Here is a 27,523-nt window from a genome sequence, read left to right as displayed (position 1 = left end):
ATCAGGGCAGTCAAATGACTTCTGATAGTTGGTGTGTGAAGTTTCCACATCCCGAGAACATAAAAACCTTAATCTCACCAGAGAGAAAACACAGATCGGAGCCATGACCACTGCAGGCTGCACCATGAAGAAGTGTTTCAACGCAGTTAATTGCCTCTGCAGCCAATTATTGCACGGCAACCATGGCAACGAGCGGGACATTATTTAACCGACTGTAGCACTGGCCCGAATTAAAAGCTCAAATAAAACCTTTTACGCTGCCTCCGGGCAGAGCGGGCCAACAGCCCATCCAGTAAATGAAAGAGATGAGAGAGAAGATTTGTGGGTGTCCTGTGGCCAGGGGTGTGTAATTAACAGGTCAGGTACAAGCACATGTGAAGACCCAGGCTTTAATATACTTTCCCTATGCTGGAGTATGCATTATTAGTCACAGTGAGTCATTCTTTTCATATCCTCCTGCCTGTACCTGGATTAATAATCTTGATTCCCAGCAGGAAGATGCCAAGACTGGAACTATTAATTACACACAGTAATCGGCTGTCATTATGTTTTATTTTTAGATTTCTCACAGCTGATCTTTGCTTAAGAGGAAACATTTAATATATTGGAGATATCAGCGAGCCGAGAGTGTAATCATGAGGTTAAAGGGGTCGATTGAGGGCGTTTATTATTATTTTCCGTAACAGTACAAACAGCCAGAGTGCCGTCTGATGAGCAGACTGCCGTTTCACCATCGATCTTCAACCCAGTGTCCTCGTGACATCATACTTCTATTGATTTCCGTGCAGTTCTTCCAAATGTATGAATTAGCAATAAGAGGCTGCATTGTATTGAGATTTTATCAAAAACACACATTTTTCCATTATGTTTTATATCTTAAAGGAGTCATATTATGCTCATTTTCAGGTTAATCATTTTATTTTGGGTTACTACTAGAATATCAGTTTCCTCATACATTCTCAACGCTCTGTTTTAGCACCTGTCTCTTTAAGGCCCCCCCCCCCCAAATGCCCAGTCTGCTCTAATTGGTCAGCTCACATACGTCTAAATTAATTCTTACGTGCCAAACTAGCTGCTAGGCATAAATTATGCTAATGTGCGACTCCATGATGTAGTGTGATGTCACAAAGTCACAGAATTAAAGGCGGGACTACTGACGAGGTGTTTCAGGAGCAGTGTTTTCTGTGGGAGAGAGGAGCTTCTGTTGGTGCTAAATTTCAAAAGATCTTTTACAAGCATAAACATCCATATAAAACTCTGAAGGAATGGAAAGAAAAGAATAAATGTAATAATATGTCTCCTTTAAGAGAGTGAAACTATGTATAAGTGTATTATATTTAATTTTGACAAAGTTAATTGACCCTCTTATGCATAATTGATGAGACACTTAAGCAAATCTGCCTTTGCTTGATAGCATCAGTGGAAGGTAACTAAATCCTCATTAGGTGTTGTTTATGTTGTGGCTGAGACCAGGCTATAATTGATCTGATTTGTGGCTTCCTTCCACCTACAAACCAGAGGCCAGCGAGGCTGCACAGTCTGCCCACACATCAGCAGCCTCAGGCTGGGGATCTGACCTTCCTCTGGCCCCCACCGTGTCATTAGGCACCTGATAATCCCTTTCCCAGGGGCAAGAGGAAGTCAGGCACCAGGGGAGGAGAGGCGGGGAAACGAAGGGAGGTCTTATTCTCAGGTTAGACCGAGCTGGCGCACATTTGCTGCTTTGATCAGTTGTCCCGTGTATAATCAAACCAAGCAGGTCTGCAGGGGAACAACATCCTCTCACATGGGAAGAACAACACTTGAGCAAGTGCAGCCAACATTTCAAGACCAAAACTCAACAACCAAACAAAGAAAGTGACATTAAATAGTGTGAAATTAACAGTTTAACATTTTGGGAATTGTTCGATTTTTTTCGTTTTTCTGCATTCTCCATTAACTGATTTATTGGCCACTTGGGGGCAGTGAAAACAAGGTATGAACACAGCGCTGACATATTATCACTTTGTTAGCAAACAGTTGATTATCATCACAACCAGCAGTTATAGAGTAGTGTTGCATCGTTACTGCAGAAAATGAGTATTAACATTAACATGCATCAATATATCAACATTTTTGACAAAACTATCATGGAGCAATATTATCACTCATTTGAAGTTGTGTTTCTTGCTAGCGTTGAAAACACTAACACTCCCCCAGGCCGAACTGCTAGCTGCACGGCTAACTGAGCTAACTAGATGCAGATTATTTTACTGTTGGACAGAGCCAGGCTAGTTTTTTCGCTGTTTCCCAGTCATTTCAGTGAGCTAACCATCTCCTGGATGTAGCTTCAGATTTAATGGACACGTCAGAATGGAATCAATCTTCTCGTCTTACTAAGGGATTGAACTAATGTCCCAAAATCTCAAACTTCCTTACTATATGATGAATGACACTCACCCCTTGATATATGTTACGCAGCCATAGTCTGGTGTATTGAATTTCAATTGAATTTTTGTAGCTCATTGCTCAAGCAAATATAAGTAGATGTCACGGATGTAGCAGTGCCTCAGTGTACACTTCTGTGCATCCCAGTGATTTATTCTACAGATTTAATGTTTAATTCCTGAAGCGCCTGCATAGAAAGTCGTAACAGTCCAATTAGGGTTTAGATTAAGAACTTTATTAACAGAAGCAAGGAGTTATTATCAGATTTGTTAAGATGCTGTGCACGAAAAGAGCCTTTTTGACTTCAACAAAGGGTGTCATTTATCCTCTTTTCCATTTCCACTGATGGTAGTAGTGAAGATGCATGGGCAGCAAAAGCAAGCAGCCCATTTTACCACTGACCCATATGAGTTATAAGGGCCAGAATGCAATGAGAGTCAATGATGTTTCTAATCAATTGCTCCATCTCACACCGGCTGATGACTTGCTGTTACAGATGACTGGGAAGGCAGCCTTTCAACAGGGTCTGATTGATATCAGCTCCCAGGGGAAATTGCTACCGTCCTTTGCCAAGTCATGGGCTGACACTTTGGGCACAATGAGAGGGGAGAGATAAAGTGCTGTGGTAGCATCCCTTATGACCTGATACTGCTTCCCGCTCTCTTTCTTCAGGGACCACTTGTCCCACTTCTTATCGCTGGGTGGAAGATTTGTGATGGTTTGCTCTCACACTCTGTCTCCTCTTTCTCCAAAATATAGACGTGCGACGGAGGACAATCTACGAGTACCACCGCGTCGAGCTGACGAAGACAAAGATCACCAATTCTACAGCCGTGGAAATGATGCCGTTACCCAGTAAGGAGGATTTATTGTAACAGCTTTAGGCTCAGTCAATGTACGCTTCTGGTGTTATGAGTGTTATTGGATGGATTCCTTCTTATTATATTGACCTTTTTCCTTGTCTGTGTGTCCATTAGACTATTGATTGTATAAATTGTTTTAAATCTGACACGTTTCAACCTTTCTCCTCTCCAGCCTGTCTCCAGTTCACCAGCTGTAGCGCGTGCATCTCCTCGCAGATCAACTTCAACTGTAGCTGGTGCCATCGGCTCAACAGGTTGGACTTTTTTAAACACTTTTGGTCGAAAGATTCACCTTTGACTGCTTTTACTCCTCTCCTCCCGACACATTCTCACTTCGGCTGAAACTGAAATGCAACCAAGACTTCCTGATCGCTAACGAAACACAGATACCACGTGATACCAACCTCTTTATACTATTGGCTGACAAACCTTGTTAGAAGCTGGAACCAGCCGTCAGAACAAACATTTTAAAATATTAATTCACAGTCATAATAATGTTTTTAAGGAAAAGAGATACTTTTAGTCTGCACCTTTCTACAAACTCTGTAGATGTGTGTTTTATTTGTCTACATAAAAATGTTATCAATACGACCTTTAACACTTTGATATTAGAATAACTTAATTAGGTCAAGGCTAAACTTACATTCTGTATTGTAATGTAAAGCAATGCACATCTGGAGTACACACAGCTGTCCACAGCATCTCTGGTGCAGTAGAATGCTATTCAGTAAATGGGAATGTAGTTTTACCAGCAGCTCATTTAAACATTTATTCAACTCACACACCTGTTCTGTCAACCTCTGCTCCGCTTCTCATCTTATCCTTCCTGTCTCCCCTGCACTTCAAACAAAAGTAAATATTTGAGCTGCTAGAAGAAGTGTTAGCGCGCCTCCACAGAATTTCCTGACAGCTGAAACGTGAGCTTTGTTTTGCTGGACGAGAAAGTTTGAGTCAAAAAGACAGAGAAGAGAAGTAAATTATAAAGATATAGTTGTGTTATCATTCTGACAGGTAAGAAAGTTTCAATAGATGTTTACTCTCCTGATAAACGTGTAGGCTGGATGTGTTGTTGAGGTTCGTTCGGGATGACGAGGGATCTCTTCTCTTTTGTTTGCTGCTGCACTCTGAATGCCTGATGCATCAAATTAATCTGCCACTCTTTTATTTTGGACTCATTTATTCCGTGAGTAATGTGGTTGACTGCAGAAATGTGCCGCACTTCTGCTCTGTCCGTTGAGATTTGTTATTTAAGATTTACACTGGGTTTTGAATTTGACTTTCCTTTTGCTTCCTAAATTTTCCTGCCTTTGACAGAGACAAACTAATTTCAGCACAACAACACGAGGAAGTGATTTACCTCTCAGCAATTTATGGACGCCATGGAGAGCTACTGTACGGCCGTAGCAGTGATCTCATTAAGCTGCATTTTAATTAGCTTTCTAACTGTTAATATCTGACTGTTCAGCCTTTCTCTGCCGTGTGTATCCTTCAGCCACTTCCTTTGAGAAAGGCAAACATGCTTTGAACACGTGCTAATTAAAAACCGTGGCAGCCTCTTTGGCTCCGGGGTTAATGAAAGGCGCTGACATTTTAAGAGAACAACCCTAATGAACTTTTCTCACAGTGAAGTGGTAGGAAGGTGAGAGCGCGGCGCCTCTGTCATGCTAAGTTCTGAACTGAACCAGTTTGCTGTGGGTCATGTGTGCAGCCGGTGTAGAAGCAGGTCAATAAAGCAGGACTGAAGTCCCAGTGGACATGAAGTGTCTGTGTAGCTGAACATTGATGTGTTTAGAGGCCTTGCAGGGGTTTGTTTACCCTAAAAAACACAGCTGGTGAGCATTACAAATGCAGCTCGTAGAAAATTAATCTCTGTTGAGAAGACAGATATTGAGTTTTAATATGTCTTAGACTCCCAGGAAATTATTATTGCATACTACTATGTTGAGAAATTGTGTTTGAGCTGTTGTTGCACTGCCAGACAATAAGGGATGGAAGAGGTATTCGGTTCCTTTACTTAATAAATCTAATGCAAGAATTTAACAGATTAAATAAAACAGTATTATCAGTAAAACGTAATTAAAGTAACAAAAGGGAAAGTACTTGTGCTGCAAGGCTTATTTATTAGCCCAGTATCACACCAAACCGTGTAATAGCCTCATTAGGGTCGAGTTATCAACAACAAACATGCTATGTCTGGTTACATTTTCAAAATAAAAGCATCAAAACTACTTGGTTAGGTTAAGGAAAAGATGAGGATTTCGCTCACAATAAATACTTCCTTAAAACAGTCACCACTGGCTGTGAATATACTGCCCAACCACCCAGATCCGCTTGATGCAGACTTTGAATTGCAATTGTGCATTGTTCCCTACATTATTGCTCCATGCTGGTACTGTACTTTCATACACGAGTATATTTTTCGCGCCGGCGACTCAAACTGTCGCCCTAACATGTTGAACTTTATTAAGGACGTCATTTTTTTCGACAGAAAACGTAAGGGGCTCTGGGTGCAAGTTTAATATTGTTCATTTGAATATACTTCCAAAATTGTGGTGATAAAAAGCTGCTGAAATTCAGCAAATTCCTCGTTTAAGCTCAAATAGTATCTGCGTGTCCATGAATTTGAGAAGGCATTTTAGAAGCGGGAATAAAATCCGAGAATGAAATCCATCCATCCTGCTGTGAATGCAGGAAACCTGAAGAGAAATATTCTCTTTCATTGGATCATTTATATTCAGATGAAGCACCTCCGCCCATTTGCAATTAAACGCATTGTGGCTCACTGCACTCGATGGCAACTAGCTGCGACGGATGCCATTGAGAAGAAACAAAACACAAGCTCCCCATAGGGACAGGTTGGTCCAGACCTGCTCGATAATACTGCGTCTCGTTCTGCTTCCATCTCCTCCCTCTCCGGAGGGAAAACCAGTCAGGGAAAAGTGGGGGATTAAGCGGAGGAATCTGTCTCGCCTGACTGAACAGATGAGGCAGAATCTTTTTTGGGGGGGGGGGGGGGGTGAATAAAAGTAATGGGATGATTAGAGAGGTAGAAAGATGAAAATGGACTCGTTCACATAAAGCCATTACCATAACAATATGTTCACCAGAGAAATGGAGCCTGCTGGGGATGTCTTAGACTCTACTGGACTCACATTGTCCTTCCTTCACAAAGCACAGATATCATTGCAGGTTTGAAACCACTGCTTCCCTGCATTGTGAGTCGGTCAGGTTCATTTTGTACATTTTTTTTATACAACTCCCACCTGAGTGACAAATAATTTTAGCTTTTCCACTTCAGTGTGAGTGGGTTTACCGCTTTGCATACCAACTTCAACTCCCAGACATGATAGTTTTTGTGGCAAAGGGCCGAGACAGGATGATGTCGGGTTCACTAGTGGGCGAGTTATAATTTTGATCCGTTTACAGCATGAAGGATTAGAAGCTGCTGCCTCGATTACTGTCTGCCTTTTGAGGTTATTAGAAGTCTTGGACCGTGATGTGGCATCTACTCAACAGCACCCTTATCCCAAGGCCCCATGACCCATTGAACTTCCCCCTCACAGATCCTCCGTCTGCATACTGTACAGAGCCGCTCCCTCCTTGAATCCAGACCTCAGAGGGAGGCGGTGGGAGGTGCAGATGTTTGCCTCTCAGCTTGATTCAGAGTTAAAAAAAAAGCATTATCGTATAAAATGATACATTTACATCTCTGACTCCTGAGAGTGCAGTTTAGATTATGTTACATATCTGTTAGAGGGCCACTCCACCAATTTTCACACATCAAGATCAGTTTCCTTGTCCTAAGGACTATTACTCAGCCTCTGTGGCTCTTGACACAATCTGAACTTCGGCTTAAAACTGTTGTCACAACTTTTTATGTCCACTGTCAATTAAAGATCTAGTGTGGAGGATTTAGGGGGATCTGTTGGCAGAAATGTAATATAGTATTCAGGATTATGTTGTCATCACTAAGAGCCGCTGTGTGTTCGTTACCTCAAAATGAGCCTGATCTACAGAGGGAAAAAATCCTCTTCGACAGAGTCCGCCATGTTGCACGTTATGTTTCTAGAGTAACTAAGAATGGACAAACCAAATGCCGGCTCTAGTGAGGGCATTTTGTGGCCACCGTAAGGGATTTTTTGGTGCATGATACTGTTCATATAGCTGTTATGATTTGGTCCTGTGCAGTTTTATATGTCACATTTGATTGGATTAATGTATGTATTCACCCTCAAGTTCAGGATGAGTCATCAAAAATATTCTAATAAATACGAGAAGATCGACGTGCTATGTATTTAGCATGTAACAACTGACACAGAGGTCAAAACTCCAGCAACTATTGTAGTATAGAACAACTTTATTGTTATAGACCGACATGTTTTGGTTTAGGTGCAGTCGTGGAACTCACACTGAGACAGGATTAGATTTTGAGAAATGTATCTTTTTATATCACTGTGGCAGCTATCTGAGACGGATGCCACTGAGAAGAAACAAAACACAAGCTCCCCATAGGGACAGGTTGGACCAGACCTGCTCGGTAATGCTATCTGCGAAATGTATTTTTTTATATCACCGTGTCCTAAAAACACTGCACTATAAATTGGTTTTGAGTAGTTTTAAAGAGTTTGAAGTGTTTGTACCTCGTGAAGAGGGTCTAAAAATATATGTCATTAGTGGCATTATGGGCAATGTTGGATCCAGCCCATGTTAAGGACCAGAGGGTTAGGGTAACGTATTAACAGTTTATAGACGCTAAAGCCTTATGAGTTTGTTATAGTTGTTCATAAGAGCATTAAGCACATTTATTGCATTTAACTTACTTATTATGTCCTTATAAACCTTTACAAAGCTTTTTTTGTTGCTTTATTGACTTAATTTGCATTAACATTATAAAAAAATTAACTATGAACTTATACGATTATGACAAGGACTTCAATAGAAGGTGTTACCATCTTTTCTGCAAACTGTCTCTCGCAAGTCCTCCCAACCGCATAATATACAACAATATTTGTTAAATATACGGAAGATTGACCATTTGCCTGATATTTGTTTCAGATGTTCCAGTGGCTTTGACCGCCATCGGCAGGACTGGGTGGACAACAGCTGCCCAGATGAGGTAAGCAGTCAGTAATTTGTACACATCATTTTCTTTTTTAAAGACCGCACGCAGCCATGACAACACTTCTCATCTTTCAGACTAAGGACAAGATGTGTGACACCATCGACACCACGTATCTCTACCCCTTCACCACCACGATCGTTGCCAAAACAACATCCAGGAGCAAAGAGGCCACTGCACGCGGGGACACACCCTCCACCTCCCACCCTCCCACCAGCGTCCCCACTGAAGGTAAAGTAGAATACAGAGCTGGAACGAGGCCACGGTGCATATTGTGCCGGAGCCCGAACCTTTCCTTCAAGCTGTGATGGATGCTCTGCTCTGGCAAGATGTTAAATGAAGTGCATTTGCTGGAACTGTTCTTTATTGGTATTGATGTGTTTCCTCTTTTACAACATGCACAAGACACTTCTCTCTTTTGGAGACAGCATAAATATGTGCTGTAGCTCTCCACTTAGGCTAAAAAGAATTAATTCCAGATGGCAGGCAGCGAAGCAAAGCACAGCAGCTGTGTTTGTACCAACTTTTAAACAATGCAGATTGAATTGGACAAATATCACCAGTCCAAAATAGATGCACCCACACAAACCTGTGATCATGTCGCTCAGCTCTGCTGTCTCGCCATCAATCTTTGTTCTCAGCTATCTTTTATTCCTAAAACGTCCCTTTCTTCGTTGATCGGATGACATATCAAAAGTTTTCTCATCCACTATTCTTCTATTTAATCATTTTTCAGGTTAATTGTGGAGCATTAACTTTCAGTATTCGCCTGTGAAGGCGGATGATTGGCCAAATTTCATTTCTGAAGGCTGAACGTTTAATGGGAAATTAGATTGAGCGCTGGCTTTTGTCAAAGTAAGTGGAAAGTGACTTTACAATCGTTTTGGAGTTTAGTGAAATTGGCTCGATCTGATATTGAAGCTCTCTGAAAGCTGGTCCTTGTTATTACCTGTGTCCCCGCTCTCTCTTCCATAGTCACATTTTACATCCGAGAGCTCTTTCTCGTCCGGTCCTGTGGCTTTTTAGTGGGAAAGAGAAAACGGATAACCGGTACAAAATTACATTTTACTTTGGTTAAACAGACAGTCAAGAGAGTTATGTTGAATATTTCCAATAAAGCCACAAAGGTAATATACAGATATAAAACCATGTGTGAAATATGTATATATGTGGGTTATGAATATATTTCTAGGTAGGAGTGAACATGGCTGGAGATACAAAACAGAGAGATTTTTAATAATGTTATATCTTTAAAAGGTACACAGTAATTTATAAGTCATTATTACTGAGGGTTGCAAAAGAAAATGTAAGTTCATAAACTCCTTCATGCTGCATAGATTAAGGAATGTTCTGTTCTGTTCAGTTCAGTTCAGCTCTACAGTATCAGTCCCTCAAATCATTCCAGAGAATTCAACTTTGTTCATATATATTGTTATAGTAGTTTGCTTTATATGTATGCACACACAATATTCATGTATAGGAGATGGTGGCGGTTTAATTGTTAACCCCCTTATATAAAATTGAGCAAAAATCCCAAATATTAAAGGCAATCAGTCAAAATACATTTTAACATGACATTTACAGTAGATAAGTTTTCAAAGATAAAATATTTCATCTGTCACAGTAACATGCTTCATTTCAGCTTCACTGAATGTTCGAAGGGGTCGTGTTCCTTTGATATTGCAGTGTAAAGCACCGAACACACGATTCACTGAACCCCAGCAGGCGTCTAACCCCAAACCATATTGCAGTATAATCTCAGTTATCTAATGCAAATCCTCTTTGAAAGGAGCAGTCAGGATCCTTCTGCTGATGATAGGAAAACCAAGGCCAAGGTGTCCTTTAAAGTTTGTTAAGTTTCATTTCTGTTTTTTTTTATCCCCCTTGTCTCCAGAGACACGAGCGTTACGAGTTGGCTGAATTTATGGTGCCAATTTTCAGCTCGATTCACTTTTTATGGCGTTTTGAGCAATTTCTTTAAGTAAACAGGCAATTAATCTTAATCAGCTCCAGATGTGGTGGTGGTGAATCAACATGATAGGAAGGAGCCACTCACCTACTGTCATCATGAAACACTGTGTAAATAATCAATACCAAAAGCATACACACTGTGCTGTATGCAGTGTGCTGCGTTAATTGTATGTGATATCTGGGATGCAGAACGGGCACATCAGTGAGCTGTCATTCATTTCAGACATCCGCTCTTCTGTGATGAATTAATTTTATAGCATCCTTTTAAGAACATTAGACCTCATCTATAGACAAGGTGAGCCTGTGAAGGACATATGGCTTCAACTTTGTATCTGACTGATACTCAGAGAAACTTTATTATCCATAACAAATTGATGGAAATGTGTCTTTGACCTGTCTTTCAAGATAAGTGTGGCTGTAAAAGAAGAAGAAATGGGCAGGATGTAGGGTAGAATGTCCTTAATTCCTTTTTTATAATGTAAAGGATAACACTAATGACATCAACCTTTAAAGGCAGGTCATAAAAATACATGCTTTCATTTTAAAGATGTGCATTGATGTCCAAAAACAGCATAGTAAATGTTACTCAAACAGGAGGAAAGAGTGCGTTTGTTGGGGACTATTTCAGCAGAGGGTGAATACACAAAAGGTTCTGATTACTATACAGATGATGCTTGTAAGTGGGATCAGTTCAGAGAGACATTATATTAAAGGAGACATGTTATGCTAATTTTTAGGTTCATAATTTTACTTTTACTTTTACTGGGTTACAACTACAACAGGTTTACATGCTTTAATGCTCAAAAAACACATCAGTCTTCTCATACTGTCCAGTGAAGCAGCACTGTATTCCCCCTCTGTCTGAAACGTTCTGTTTAAGCTCCTGTCTCTTTAAGGCCCTCCCTCCTGAATAACCATTCTCCTCTGATTGGTCAGCTCACACATGCCTGACCCAGCACCGCTAGCAACAATAGAGCAGCTGTGCGAAATCAATTCTTACATGTCAGACTAGCCGCGAGGCAAAAATTGTGCAGAATGTGTGACATGGTGATGTAGTGTGATGTCACAAAGTCACAGAATTAAAGGCGGGACTACTGATGAGGCGTTTCAGAAGCAGTGTTCTCTGTGGGAAAGCGCAGCTTCTTTTAAGCCTTATTCTCTATTCCAACTGCAACCCCAGTCTTGTCAAACAGACTTGGGAGTAAAAATAAATGTAAAAACATAATTCAAAACTGTATTTTCTTATCTTAAAAGTACAACAAGAACAAGGGTTTAGTGCTTCAATCCGTCTCTGTTGTCAGATGATATCAGTATACAAAAGCACAATGACCTGGCTTTGACATTGCCTCCAGCCAACAGGAAATAAAATGAAATGAAGAAGACAGCACGGGAGAACACCTCTTACAATCCATGCACTGACTATCTCGAGATCTCTTTGAATGATGAGGCTATTTTCCTGTGAATTGATTGGTCAGAAGGCGGTGAAACGACCTTATAAAGCATCTTAAAAGTAACTTTCTTCCTTTGAGAAGTGCTCAATTTAATATTTTTGGTCAATTTTCAGTATGTGTCCATGTTTTTCTCATCCTGTCCATCTCCTTTATTTTCTCCCTTTCATCTCTGTCCTTCTGTCCACCACTATAATCAATACGCTATTGAATTTACTTACTGAGTTTTGTAACTTATTTTTCCAAAAACAACCAATTCCTTAAAGTCAGTCTAGAAAATGTGATTTTAAGAGACTAAATAACTTGAGATGGACTCTTTTTGTTGGAGTGCAGCGTCTGCAGTGTTATTCCACTCTGCCTCTATCTCGTTGATGCTATTTCTACTCCATTGTTGAGTTTTTTCAGGCTTTCTACATTCAAGCCTGGGCAATCCATTATTTAATTCTCACAAAAAAAAAGTTTTTACCTTCAATAGCCGACCTTTTCTCCATCGCTCTCCCATTAATCATCTTGTGGGGGCACTCCAGCGCTGTTGGGAAGCTGGATGGGCTGCTGAGATGAAGGTGGACGCAGAGAGTTCAGGGAGGAGTGTGAAAACTGTCTAACTGTGAGGCAAAGCACGAAGAGTAACCCTACAGATCAAGCCAGGGCAGTGTGAGAGGACTTAGAGATATAAGATGTGTTTAGCTTATGTGTGTGTGTGACTGTATCTGTGTGTGGAGGTCAAGAGGTCACTCTGGGGTATTTGTTGTATAGCCGACGCTGAGAAACCCCTCGCGCTTTCTGACACGTACGGCAGATCAGTTTCCAAAACTCTCACCTGTCTGTTCAGCTGCAGGGGTCAAAGATCAGATCACAGAGCAGGCTGGGTGGCTCACAGTCGTGCTGGTGACCTGCAGCTGGACAAGAGAGTAAGGGAAAGCAAGACAGGCAGACTGGAGAAGAGAAATGTGCCTGTGTGGATGAGAAAATCCCTACATGGAAGGTTTAGATCTGCTCTCAACGAGGGAACGCAAAGTAACAGAAAAGCTTATCTGTAGTTTTAGTTTTGAGTTTCATACATCAATAACATCATTAATCTGTTTTCACTTGTCGTTGCACAGGTGTTATTTTTACCTCATGATCTGATATTGAAGCCTGGCACCTTGTTGAAGTTAAATTAAGTTTACGCTACACAATTTGAGCCCTGATTTTTCACTCACACACAGTTTTTGGAGATCCCCAGATCAGAGGCAAATCAGCGCTTGCTCTTGTGAGAAGACGATCAGTGTGTGTATATTTGCAAGCTGAGAGGTGAGCTGATGCGCTGCAGACTTGTTGTCATGAGCTGAAGTCAGAGAACGTCTCAGAAGTGCAAGATTAGGCCTTTTTTTAAAAATATATATTGATGTGTTTTTGTTGATAACCTTTTATTTATTTAAAAAACATTGCCTAAATGCCTAATAGGCACAAAAAGCCAACGACCAAAACGTGGGCTGCAACGGCTGCAGCGTAATGCTTGAGGGCAACTTTGACCTTCAAAAAAAGTGCAGTAAAAGTGTTTTTGCCCGACAGGCTCAGATTATTATTCCAATTGTCTGACAACATTAGAGAACATTACTGAAAGGATGCCTACAGAGAGCTTTTTGTCAAAGAGTTAAATCTTTTTTGTTTAACCAGAAACAGCCACCAAATCCACGAGACTCCATTCTCAAAAAGATTCATTTTAATGTTGTAAAACACACGTCACTAAAAATTTGACAGAAACACTGTGGAATCTCCCTTTAATATCTGCGTAATTTGGGTACATGGTTATAATATGTTATTTTACAGACCTAACTACTACATATATTAATGAGGAGTATAAATGGCAGCAGAAACGGAGAACCCTAGAAAACTTCCAGACTAGATCTCACTAACTTCTGGTATGAATGTCTGTAAAACACTTTTTTCATTGTGTTATTTTCCTTGAGCACGGCTGATGATTCATATTCATGACCCTCGCTCTGATGTGGGACTGACTGGGCCTAAATTCTGTGTGGTCACTTACAGTACAACATCTCATTTAATGATTCACTCAGACACCGAAATGTGGCTGCAGCAGTCGCTCTTGTGAGGATTGAAAATAGAAAATCCTTTTGAATTACATCGTTCAGTGAAATATATCTGGTGCCGTATGTGCTGAATTTGCATAATGTGAATCCTATGGTGTGTGTAAATGTCTGCTACCCTGTCGAGGAGAAGTGGGTCACGCTACATTTCCATATTTCACATGTGTAGTTAACCCCAGACAGCTTTTGTGTTTTGAATTATGAATGCTGGACCATTATATTCAAAGCTTTAATTTTTAATCTATTATATTACAATTTAAGTGTATTACATTTCATGTTGAAAAGAGGATGATCCACTAATGAAATAAGCTTCAAATCTCATTTGGGACCTTCAGGGAGTTTTTTATATTGTCAGAGCTTCAAAAACAAACTACAAAGAGAAATATTGATTATTGTGTCTGACGCTCAGATGTCTGTCTCTTTGTCTCGTCACAGATGACACCAAGATCGCCCTGCACCTCAGAGACAACCAGGGTGAGTCCACACCTTCCTCTGCTCTGCCTTTAACGCCCCGTGTGTGTTTCTTTGACTACCTCCTGTTTTTTTTGTTTTGACGCATTGTACCCAGATTGCTTTTTGATCTTTCTGGAGGACGTGTGGCTCGATCAGCTGATAAACCTCGTCCAGACTATAATGCTTAACTGTCCTTGGTGGGCTGCAGCCATCAATTACAGTGTCTGGACCGGTGTGAGGGAGAGTAGAGGCTGCGTTCACAAAAGTTGCACTTTATATCACTTTATATTAGTCACAAAGGCAATATACAGCAGAACTTTGTGTTTCGTATTTTTTCATTAAGATGTGACTGTACTTCTGGAAGGAAGAAGTGAAAAAGAAAGTCCCTGTCCAAACAATTTAGATGTCAACTAGTATGAATATCCAACCAAGAACTACTATATATTTCCTAAATTGTGTGAAGGAAAGAAACGTAGTTTGTGTTTACAGAATTTAGGCATATAAGATGGGGATCTTCTCACTATTTGGGCAAAAATATCTAAACTTAAATCCTTTTGGTGTTTAAATTGGTTCTTTTGCTGTGAAACATTTTCACAACATTTTCTGGCTTTGTTTGTCTCATAAGAGAGTATGAATGCCAAAGTCTGTAGAAATTGTTTTCATTTCTTTGGTCATTAAACACAAATCCAGTGAGGAAGACTTTTTTCCTTCAGCGTCTATATTTGCGAAAATGTGTTCCATCTTGGGCTGCAACTAAAGATTATTTTCATTGTTCATTAAAGTGAAATCTGAAATCTGTTGATTTGTTTTATTGTTTGCAATAAAAATAGATAAAATAAATAAATAAACATAAATAATGTTTCTCCAGATTAGATTATTACAAATAATGTGACAGCGACTGATGTTATGAATGTTAGGTTTGGTACGTTGAGAGATTTCAGTCCAATCACAACATGCATTAGCCACTAATATGTGCAAAACTCTGAAAAGCCTCCAAACTCAAATCAGTTTTTTGAAAATAGCTCCTCAAATGTTTCATTTCCTGTTGAGAGGAATTGGAAATCCGCCGCCTCTATCACACTTTCATTACACGAACGCTGCATGTCTCTCATCACCGGGACACTTTTGTGCCGGCGCCTGGCACTGTGATGAAATCTTGTTTTTATTTTTTCATACATCTAACCTTTTTCTCACCACCTACCTGTTCATAGTGTTATTCAAGGTGAACATGAGTTTCTACTGTTCAAGTCAGAGCTGATTTATCGATTTTAGACAGAAAGTTTTGAACATATTAAACCCAATGGGCTAACCAGACATTATAGCGCTCGTATCAGCTGGTTACACCAGGGTGTCCTCTGACTGTGGTAGGAAACCTTGAGCCTGAATCATAGGCCTGCCCAGTTTGTATTGTTAGTTTCCTAAAAAACCATTAGCCAGGTGAGAGGACGGTTGTGTGCCGCTAATGTTGAGCCGAAAAAAAAAAGAAAAGCTTGGCTGGGTTTATGTTCCTAAAGCTCTGATGCATTTTATTGCTGTCTAAGAGCTCTGCTGTCCATTAGTCTTTACTCAGTCTCCTCAGGTTCAAGCACTCATAAGGACAAAGCTAATGGAGAATGAATTCAGGGCAGTTTGCGAAAGGCGTGCCATTTCAGCGTCCTGATGCATAAATATTACTAAAGAAGTCCATAATTATGAACTGGAGAGTATTTTTAATCATGCTGGTTCTCTCGGTGACAGTGTCGGTTTGTCCAGACTGAAATATCTCGACAAGTAGAGCTACTACAGTTAGTCAAATGGTGGACAACAATTTTAGTAACTAATCAATCGTTTAAGTCAGTTATAAAGTAAAAATGCCAGAGACAGTCCTTGGTTACAGCCCTAACAACAATTATTAGATGGATTCATGGTGCCAGTGCCAGGTAAAAGGCTAGCATGAAAACAGGAATGATACACAAGAGAAAAACTAAACACACAGGCAGCAAACGCAGGTAAAGCACAAGGAGAAGACAGAACCAGGGAACCGGCTAGGAACACAGACGACACAGGACTGACGGGGGTAAACAGAAAAATAGCGGGAAATAGACAAAGGCAGGAAGTGGAAAGTCACAACAAGATACACAATGTTTATGTCCAAAATACCTCCAAAACTAATGACACTCCCCATCAGCCTCAGTCAGACTTTGTGTTTACATGTTAGCATTTTGCATGCTAGCATGTTAGCACAACAAAATTGCAAAACTTGAAAACAGAAGACTTAAAAACAGGGTGCAAGGTTCTTGTCCACCGGCCCAATGGATAGTGAATATTAGATTACCATTGATTGCACTTGCATATTTTAGCAGTATTTGGCTAGTGGCTGGTGTTAATTTTGAGCCCATCTTAAAGATGTTTTCTTAGCTGTCGCACTCTATACGTGATATTTTCATGCCTTTGTCTCTGCTGCCTTATTGGCTTAAATGTATCGCTCAGAACAGTCTGCCAAGACCCATGACCTCTCTCTGCTGCCCTCCCGCTGGTTATTTAGCCGCTAGGCTGTTGATTTCTCATTGTGTCTACATCTTCGCTCAGCCTCATGCCCCCTGCTAACCTACCCACACTCCAGACTAACAGCCTGTCTCATGGTTTGGGCTTCCAGCTGACCCAGAGACGGCTCTCGGACTCTGTAGCTCTGACAGATGAACACTCTCTGTGAAAACAAGAGAAACATCAAACACCCTCACATCACTTTTTGGGGGGGATTAAAGCACAATAGCGAGAATGTCATAATGTTGTTTTCTCTGCCAATGTAGTCCTGACTGACAGTCTGAGAGCTATCATGACAACAGTTTTCAGTCAGATTATAGACAATGGAGATAATCTCTTGTTTTGTTTTGTTTTGTTTATTTAATGTGAAGCCATTACAGGAGATGTTTCAGCGCACCAGAACATCCATAATTTGTTTTATTTTTTTTCTAAATATCCGCTTTAGGAGTGCACGTAATGGCCACCCCGACTTACACAACCATTCACAGTGACTGCCCACACACATCGGACAGGTTTGATTACCAGCCGGTTATTCTGTGTGCTGGATATCAATGAGGCAGGGAGCCAGGGGAGCGGCTGGTTGGCTGACGAGCTCGGCAGTGGCTGTAGCTGCTAATTAAAGCCAGGGAGGAGCTCGGGGGAAAGGTTGTCAGGGGGGCATAGAAGACGAAATCTGTGAATAGATCTGGACTGAACCCGCTATAATATGAGCGAGATACGCTACGAGGGCAGAATCCTCACCGTTTGTTTCATGATCACTTCATTAGCTCTCCCCTGCTATGATCAGTGTTGCTGCTGGGACGTGCCCGCACTAAGAACAGTTCTTCTCTCTTCTATTCTTATTCTATGTGCTCTTTGAGATTAGAAATTGCAGGTGAAAAAATTGTTTTTTTCCTCTGTTTGGAAATTGTGCCTATATAGATGAAAACAGATACTCCCAACAGGGTGCAGGACGCTCTCATCATCTTCAAAAGAAATCTCAAAACACCTGCTGGGTCGAGGCTCCAATATGGATCTGAGAAAGTGCTTTAAAGACGTGTGATGTCTTCCAAGGCTCACTGAAGGACGGACTTATTATGTAGTCACTATATACAGTCTCTTCAGTTCGCAGTGCCTCAACTAGAGGCTACAAAAGGACTCTTATCAGCATCTATAGGACCATTTCCTCCTCCTATCAGTTCCATATGCTGCTAACCTTGGCTTGGGATTAACTCTTCCTGGCAGGAGAGAAGAAACTGCTCATGAATACCTAAACAGACCACAGAGCGATCAGAAAGATCCTGCCTCAAAGACCAAGTTTAAACCTGAACCTTCAATCGGCTCTCCAAGTGAAGGAAATATCCCCCTAAGAAAAAAAACCTTGTGAAATCTATAGAATATTAATATAAACATCAGGAGGTGTTTAAATGTTTAATTGTTTCCAAAAAATTCTGTCTACAAACATGTACATTTTAAGGCATATTGATACAAGTAAGAAAACAGGGTATTGATGAATGATGAGTGACCCCTGCTGGTCAACAACAGAACTGCAGTGAAAGGAGAAAAATGTAGTTTTGGTGCTTTTATTCAAAATATCTCTGCATTGTAGACACTTGTTGATTTGTATGTTTATAGGAAAGAGTGCAGAATGATTAACACTGACATTTGACAACATCAACTTGAATGAGCTGGGTTTCGCTCAGCAGCTAATTTGCACCCGAGGGACCGCTGACAAATAATAAAAAGCATTAGTAAACAATAAAGTTGAAATTAAGGAGCAGACAAAAAGAAACTGCATGCATAAAACGCGATTTTATTTGTGAAATAAGGTGTGCTCGTCTTTTAATTTTAAATAAGCAGCTTGTTGCTGAAACTTTTTTAGCTGTGTTGGATTTCCACATCTTTTAAATGCATACTTCTCTTCAATGGCTTATGATGCCTTTTTGTAAACGCACCTCAAAGATAGTTATTGAGTCTCATTCCCAGGACGTCAAATACCGACATTTTGGGTTGGTAAAGTTTCCCAAGCACAGCAACAAACTGAGAAAATAAGAAAATTTGATTCTCCCACTCTGTCTTTTTCCACGTTGTTATGTCTTTTGCATCGCTTCATCTTGCTACGTCTGCCGTTCGTGATATGCACAATATGCATGAAATCAGTCTTGTGATGTTTGAAGGCAGCGTGCAGTGATGCAAAAAAACGTTAATTCCCCTCAAATTCATTACAAATAAAGTAACAAGCCTGTTTTGACAATGTAAAGAGTAGAAAGTACAGATATTTGTTCAAATGTAGGGAGGAAAAGTAAAAAATGCTATATGTTTCTATATGTCTCCCTTGGAACAGAGATTCTTAATCTCAGATAGACTCTGCTGGTCAAATGGTTAAAAAAAACATTAGTAACTGTATCTCTGTATAAAAGGCTATTTCTTGTGTTGATTTTCAGTGATGCCTGCAGACAGCACAGTAGACAGGATGCCAGGTACTCACCCTCTGCACATCGGTCTGATCCTCGGCATCCTCCTGGTAATGCTCATCATGGTTGCCGGCGTGCTGGTCACCGTGTACGTCTACCATCACCCGACCTCTGCCGCCAGCCTCTTCCTAATCGAGGTGAGTGGAGACGCTGCCATCGGACATTTTGCCAAGAGTGGCTTCATTACAAGTGAAAGTTTTGTTCTTGACCTTGAAACAGTAACTAATCTTACCACAAGGTCCATTTAGCAGCTGTTCTGGACATTATGTGATTGACAGCTTATGCTTGACCTACTGTTCCTGAGGTCAAGAATGAATTTTATTCAATCTCCGACTTTAAAACTTTGAAGCTAACGTGTACGAGATGTCCTTGTCCTACAATTCTGACAACTTGGCAATGTCATCTGTCGAGGAATGAAAATAGGTAGTACGCTTGTACTTCAGTAAAAAAGATGAACCCTCTAGTGTTTGATATGTTGAATGAGTCATATTTTCCTAAATTTGCTGCTTTCTGGGAATTAAATGTTCAATGATATGTTCGTTCTTTTGCTGGGAAAAGGATATTTACTGCTTTAGATGCAGACAGTTATCGCTTGCGAGAATATAGTTGTTAAAATAGGAGTGTGTACAAAAAGACACATTTTTCTCAAACCTTCAGACAGTGTAATAGGAAGAAAGGATACACAGACACACCAAATTCAGAGCTCGTGCACATTTTATCCTTTAAATCCTGTCTCATAAATATGCATGAAGACTTTCAGAGGGGAATGATGAAACCTGGTGCACACAGTCTTTCTTAATAAATGAATGTGAAGTCCCCCGAGGATGACTAGGTGCTGTTTGGAGAGTTGTGCCCAAACATCTTTTAAAAAACAAAACTGCTCGTGTTCAAAGCTGTTCTCATTGTCAGTATTACAAGGTCATAATCAGTCACAGGAACTCCCTAAAGGGCTGTCGCTCGCTTAAGTAAGGCTCCGTCTTGGCATATTGTGCATAATTTCCTTTTGAAAAGTTTTAGAGTTTGTTTTGGTCAACAAATCACATAACAAGACCAAAACGAGTGTTGGTCGCTCTATACAATACTCAATAATACAGGTTACATAAAGTAAACTATATTGGGAATAGGGAGAGATTACAGGCAATAAAGGTTAGATATAGTACACTATAAAGTGAATAGGGAGTGATTTTTGACACTGGGTAAATACTACAAAGTGAATAGGGGAGTGATTTCAGACAATAAAGATTAGATATAGTACACTATAAAGTGAATAGGGAGTGATTTTTGACACTGGTTAAATACTACAAAGTGAATAGGGGAGTGATTTCAGACAATAAAGGTTAAATATAGTACACTATAAAGTGAATAGGGAGTGATTTTTGACACCGGTTAAATATAGTACGCTATATAGTGAATGGGGAGTGATTTCGGAGCCTATAGATAAAATATAGTTGACTCCATAGGGAATAAGGAGTGATTTTTTGACACAGGTTGAATATAGTACGCTATATAGTGAATGGGAAGTGATTTCCAACACAGGAAAGATACAGTACACTGTAGTATAGTGAATAGGGAGTGATTTCTGGGCCTGTAGATAAAATATAGTAGACTCCATAGGGAATAGGGTGTGATTTTTGACACTGGTTAAATATAGTACATTATGCAGTAAATAGGGAGTTATTTCTGACACTGGAGGTTAAATACAGTATGCTATGTGATAGATAGGGAGTTATGTCGGTCCCTTGCTGTCCTTCGGTCACAGACAAAGATCAACCACAGCCCTAACCTTTACATGACACTGTGATCTCTGACCTTTATCCTAAACCCCGTCCTCACACATGTCCTCTCCACCCTTGCAGAGACGCCCAAGCAGGTGGCCAGCCATGAAGTTTCGCAGAGGCTCGGGTCACCCAGCCTACGCAGAGGTGGAGCCGGTGGGCCAGGAGAAGGAGGGCTTCATCGAGTCCGAGCAGTGCTGAGGGAGGAGGGGGCGCCTGCATCCCCGCAGCCCCCCCCCCCTCCTCCTGTGCCGGCCCTCCTCTATCCTGCTCCACAGGGACTTCTCACCAGGAACCTCCAGGATCTGCCTATCGACGGAGGAGCTCAGTGTACACAATGACTCGTTACGACTGTGGAATCGGCCCATTGAGCGCTACATGAGACTGGATAAAGCAGCCAATGATGTGAGGAAGTGAGAAACCCCTGAAAACTGATCCAGGACTTGAACCCATTGTTCAGCTCCTGTTGGCAAGGAACTAACCCACCGGGGACAGAGGGAGGGACAGCATTAACGTCATCGACTCAGTCAGCATTGGTTAAGTTTTGTACGGCTGCTATCATGTTGCCATGGAGGGATTGTACAGCCTGACTGCCTGGACTAGATACTGGTGTGTCTGAGGGGGTGAATTATACAATATATATTTTCAGAAACAATACAGAGTATGTGAACAGAGATTTCCACTTTATTGTCGGTGGGGTTAAACTGTATAGGCCTTTGTATATCCATCAGGTTTTTACTTTTTTTCCTTTTCCTTCCAGTATGTTGTTTTCACATTGGTTGGCATATTTATGTGTATAGACCATGGGTATTGCTTTTCAATACCATAGCAGGCCTAATTGACTTTTCCACTGCCCGCTCTGCACAGAGAGGCTGCAGCTGTGCGATATGACGCGAGCCGAACTCCCGTCACTGCGATCGATCGCAGCTCGGAGAGAAAAAGCTCTGAACTTTCCGCATTGGTGTTTAACTAGTTTGTGACTTTTGGCTGGTTTCATTTTCTGAAAATGAAGTGTAAGGTGTGTTTTTTTATTTTTTTTTTGTTCACTGGGAATATGTCAGTGGGTTTTATTTTTAATGGGTGATGGGCACACTCTTTTTCCTTTTTCTTTTGATTGGTTCTTTGACTGATTCCTTACATCAATGATACCATTTTTTTTTTTTTTTGTTATTTTGATGTGCCATTTTTGTCCCCGACTAGAGTTTGCACAATTTTCTTTCCATGCACATTTTATTTGCTCATTTGACATGTGGTACTAATGCAAAATGACAAGACAGGCGCTTGTGAGTGTGTATGCTGACTATATTTTTTAAACTGTAAGTGATTCTGTGTGTGTGTATATGTGTGTGAATGCAAAAGAGAGCAGTTTACAGTGGTGATTGGATATCCACCTGCTTTATGGGTGCATATGTTTGAGCTGGCTCTGAACAGTTGATTCCTATTGATTTGAATCTGAGGTATCTGGATACAGTTTGTGTGAGCTAGGGAACACACTGGTATGGTTGGTTTTTTTCTTGATTTTTACAGTGTGGTTTTCTTTTTCCAGTATGTTGCCAGCATAACCATTGGCTACTCTGTGTTTATTTTATGATTGGCTCATCTGTGTGAACACATTAATGTATATACCAAGGCCAAAACATTTGCAGATTCAGGTAACACATGGCAAACATTTGTAGTATAGCAGTATAGTACAGAAAAACTTTTTTATTTTTTATGAGTGGCCTTTTTTTCTCTACTTTTTTACTTAAATGTGAATACTGTTCCAATCATTATTGTCACTGATCGACACACACGGCTTCTAACTGAACACATTCAAACGCTCATTTCTACTGTTAGATATTATTTCAAGACAAAATCATGTTTTTACACCAATGATTGTAGACTCATTTTAGAGACATTATCAATATCCTGGAATTCTACTGAAAAATAAAACGTGCAATATGACACCCGTTCAGTTTGACACTGAAAATGCATCAAAATAACAAACATCTGGATCTTTTATTTTTATTTCACACCTTGTCGTCATCACATTGAGACCAAAGACTAATCAGCATCAGAGTGAGCTATATTTACCTCAACCTCCCCACAGCCTCAGCAGCCATACCACCATCCAGAACACACCAATTTATGTGTAGTTATAGTAGCTTACTGGTTAGTACACAAACATTTACAAGATAAAACTGCAATACAATTGATCGTTCTCTAAACCCCTCCCCCTAACAGCATTTGTCAAATCATAGCTGAGCAACTGTGGTTACCCTAACCGTGGGAACATAGAATATTGGGAACACAGGACCCTGTGTCATGTTCCCATTATGTTTATATGAATCTGGGAACATCTGGACTCTGGAACATATAGAATCCTTTGTCATCATCCGTTACGTGCCATATAAATCTGAGGAACATGTTCCCATTATGTTTCATGTAAATCTGGGAAACAAAGGACCCTGGGAACATAGGACTGTATAACACATGACCCTTTGTCATGTTCCCATAATGTGCCATATAAATCTTGGGAACATAGGACCCTAGACCGTAGAACCCTTTGTCATGTTCCCATAATGTGCCATATAAATCTAGGAAACATAGGACCCTTTCTCATGTTACCATTATGTGCCATATAAATCTGGGCAACATAGGACCCTGGGAACATAGGACCCATTGCTATGTCACCATTACGTGCCATATAAAGCTTTGGAACACAGGACCATGGGAACATATAGGTACCTGGGAACACTGGAATGACCCTATTGATGCTAGCTAACGAATGAAAATAAGGATGGTGCCTGTTGACTGCCTAGATAGGAAACAACATGGCAACTTGGGTAACAGGTGAAAAGTCGTAGTTACTGTGCACTGGACAGAATATTGTTAAGCCATGTGGTTAAAAGAGTCAGACCAGCGGCAAGTGTTTTTAAACTACATCCTAGCGGCACCGATGGTTACTCATGTATAGAGAGGACGAACTGGCTCTAGCTTGTACAGCTTTAGCCTTTAGTCGTTTAGCATTACATCATGTATGAGGCCATCATGTGCACATTTAAAGCCACTTTTAAGATTCATGTTTCCAAACAAGTCAGTTTAAAACAAAAAGTCAGCCAGAGATCGCATTTTCAACCAACTCATGAAGCTAACGTTAGCTTAATTAGCTAGCATGCTACAGCTGATAAAGTCTGCAGCAGTCATTTGGCTAAAAATGAGAACCATCTGCCAACGTCTGAAATCAAGTACATATTGTTTCAAAAACTACTTTGAATTTTTATGTCAAATCTGCCAAATTATCATTGTAAAGTGAGGGTTCACACACGAGTTCAGAACGTAGCTAACGCTTGACATAGCAACAGTTACTGAGGAGGCGGGGCTTAGCTAACGGACGATGTAGCCATTTCATACTCATCACACCACCTACACACCCAAAGAGTCATGCACAAATACCAAATTAAGGACTCACCGGCTGTTATAAACCTTCACACTCACACTCCTGCTACAGCTACACTGAGTTCTGATGAGGTCTCACTGGTGTCGACCACAGAGTACAAACGTCTGCTTTTTATGCCTCCTCATATCTCCTTTCCACAACAGGAGAGAGATGGAGGGTTGAGTTTAACAGGCTTTTTCATGCATACAGATTTTTTTGTTTCAATTTTGCTAGTTTGATCCCCGTGGAGAGAAAACGCTCTTTGCAAGTGCTTGTAACATCTGCTCGTTGTACACTGCCACCTGAAACTGCAAGTGTTTTTTATAACCACTGTCAAAGTGCAGACAGAGAGAAAAGAAGGTGGCTCACTTGTTTAGAAAAACACTTTGGGGCTGTCTCGCAGCAAAGTCTTCACTTGCTTCACTGGACTCGACTAATCACTTTCGCTCCCACTTTTCTTTAACGATGATATTCTAGACGACGAAAAGCAGCATAGTGGTGTTTTTGAGATAGCTGTGTGCTATTATTTTAATCTCTTGACTCATGAGTTGGGTCGAATGATGTTAATTACACAGATTCAACGACGATTTCCAGATAAACAAAACCTGTGACCTTGTTTTTATCTTATCATGACTCCATAGCACACCATGAGACTCACAGTATCATAGCTGTCTGTAATTTCTGTAACTGCTGTTGTTTTGATTACATTTGAAATAATAAACAATGTTGTTAAGATACAAAAACATCCTCTGAATATATTTCTTTTTCACTCCTGTCGCTGCTTGTTTTGCATTTAAGCGTGCACTTGGCTATATTTCTAAGAGAGTGAATTTAATTAGTGTACATTCAAAGCATAAACACAGACAAACACTGAGCAGCTGGAAAACTGAAGCACTTTTGCATTATTGCAGCTTAAATGCCAGCGTAATTAATTTAAACATGCATGCCAAAAAATTTCAATGGGGCAGATTAATTTGGAGGAAAGCCAACGTTTGACCGACAGAAGGCCGAGCACTTCCTGTCAACGCTCATTCTCCGAGTCAATCACTTCACTGTGAGATTTCTGCATATAAAGAGCATCATTTTCTACTTTACACCATCTGCATCGGCCCTAAAGAGAGCATGACAGTGAAAAATGCTGCCTGGCTTATGTGAAATCCTCGGATCAGGTAGATAGTGGAACAGCCTCCCCTGCAGATCGAGGAGATAGAGCCCTACAGCAGCAGCACAGAGAAAAGCTGAGTAAACAAGACAGCAGAGGGGAGCTCAGCAAGCTGGGAGGTATGAGGAAGGAGGGAAATATTACTGACAGAGCCAGTTTTCTTCTTCTTTTTTTTTTCCCACAAGATTGGTTTAACAGCACGAAGGACAAAACCAGAATTAAACTTCTGTAATGTTTACAGCTCAAGGAGAGAGTGAGGATGTAATGATATAAACACAGGCGCTGAACATTTTGCCTGTAAACAATAATAAGTGGGTGATATAACATTACCTAAATCAAGTTAATGCATCTATTGCAGGTAAGTGTTGTTGCAGTGCTGCGACTCATCATCTTTGAGGTTTTACTGCCTTCTAGTGGTCAAACTACAGAACTGCTCTCTCCACAGAGGAACAAAAACAAGTGAGATGCGTCACATTTCAGTGATTTACTTCCTCTGAATTGGTACATTACAGAATAAATCTCATACTTTATGACATCTGGTTATTTCCTTTCTGTTTACACAACAAGATGATGTAGTTTCCTCACACAAGATTAGTTTGTAAGATGAGAAATTAGTTGAGTAATCAGATGTTCTGCAACTTTTTTAACACTGATTCCAGCTGATTTTACTGGTCAGTTATGAAAATAAATCTTTTTTAACCAGATAAATGACTAATTTGAAGACATCACCATGTGAGCTGTGAGGAATTATGTTGACATTTCATACACTTAACAATTAGTTGATTAATCAAGACATCAAGGAATCTGAAGCTTAATATGTGATTTTAAAAAAGGAAGCAAGCTGCAGCCTAGTGAGTAGCTTTAATTTATATAAACTACTCGCCTGTAGTTACTGCTCCAAAACAAATATTTTTATTTGATTGAATCATCTGCCAATTATTTTCACAATTATTCAATTAGACATATAAAAGGTAGCCCAAGCTCAAGAATAATGAAGTAAGGCTGCAAGTAACAATTACTTTCCTCATTTCTGATTAATCGATTAATGGTTTAGTCTATAAAAATGTGAAGAAAATTGCTTATTTTAGACCAACCATCCAGAACCCAAAGACTCTTCATTTCCTATCAAATCTTGCAGCAGCAAAAGAAGCTGGAACCAGAAAATCTTTGACATTTTTGCTTAAAAAATGAAACGACTGATTATCAAAATACCCAGCAAATAATTTTCTTTTGATCGACTGATTGATTAAAGGATTTGTGATTGCAGATGACACGTAATCTAACAGATTAAAGAAGCACATTCTCACGAGTCTTCACCAGAGTTTGATCAAAATATACATTTATTTGGAGGTATAAGAAAAACAGCACAATGCAGCTCCTGTTAAAATAAAGCCATTCCATCTTTAACAAGAACATCTCCAGTAAATGGTGTCAGCCAGGCCCACAAAGAGACGACTCTTCTTTCATTACATTCTTAACAGTAACTTGATTCGCAGGCTGTAACTAAATTACCATTACAAACACTGCTACAGAGGTGGGCTGTATTAGGTTGCGTGCCTGCGTGTCTGCTGTATCGTGACCTCATTCTGTGACTTTCTGCAGTGTGTGTGTTTGGCATTTTGTCTTAATTTTCAAGACACTTCCCTCTTTCTCTTTCAAATAATTCAGCTGTGTCTGGTGAAAACATTGCCAAGTGACATTTAAACAAAATACAGTATGAATCCCAACAGTAGCAGTGTTTACAATCATCAATATCCAGAGTTAAAGTCCTTTTTCACGACATGTTTTTCTCAAACCCACTAATCTAAAATAAAATACCAG

The 27,523-nt window shown here is 40.3% G+C and overlaps 1 protein-coding gene across 1 annotated transcript in view; it reads left to right on the top strand.

The window, feature by feature from the left end:
- The window catches only part of plxdc2b (plexin domain containing 2b), a 43,466-nt gene extending 22,143 nt beyond the window's left edge, over window positions 1-21,323 (top strand). The window contains exons 6-12 of the mRNA XM_073488709.1: window positions 3,187-3,282; window positions 3,463-3,544; window positions 8,346-8,406; window positions 8,487-8,640; window positions 14,354-14,392; window positions 19,318-19,484; window positions 21,204-21,323. Of these exons, the coding sequence (XP_073344810.1) occupies window positions 3,187-3,282; window positions 3,463-3,544; window positions 8,346-8,406; window positions 8,487-8,640; window positions 14,354-14,392; window positions 19,318-19,484; window positions 21,204-21,323 (719 nt within the window). The remainder of the gene's footprint in view (window positions 1-3,186; window positions 3,283-3,462; window positions 3,545-8,345; window positions 8,407-8,486; window positions 8,641-14,353; window positions 14,393-19,317; window positions 19,485-21,203) is intronic.
- Window positions 21,324-27,523: the final 6,200 nt, after the last annotated feature.

Source organism: Pagrus major, chromosome 19 (assembly GCF_040436345.1).
Source record: "Pagrus major chromosome 19, Pma_NU_1.0".
Lineage (NCBI taxonomy): Eukaryota > Metazoa > Chordata > Actinopteri > Spariformes > Sparidae > Pagrus > Pagrus major.
Note: the sequence above shows the minus strand (reverse complement) of the source record. Positions and strands in the feature narration are given on the sequence as shown.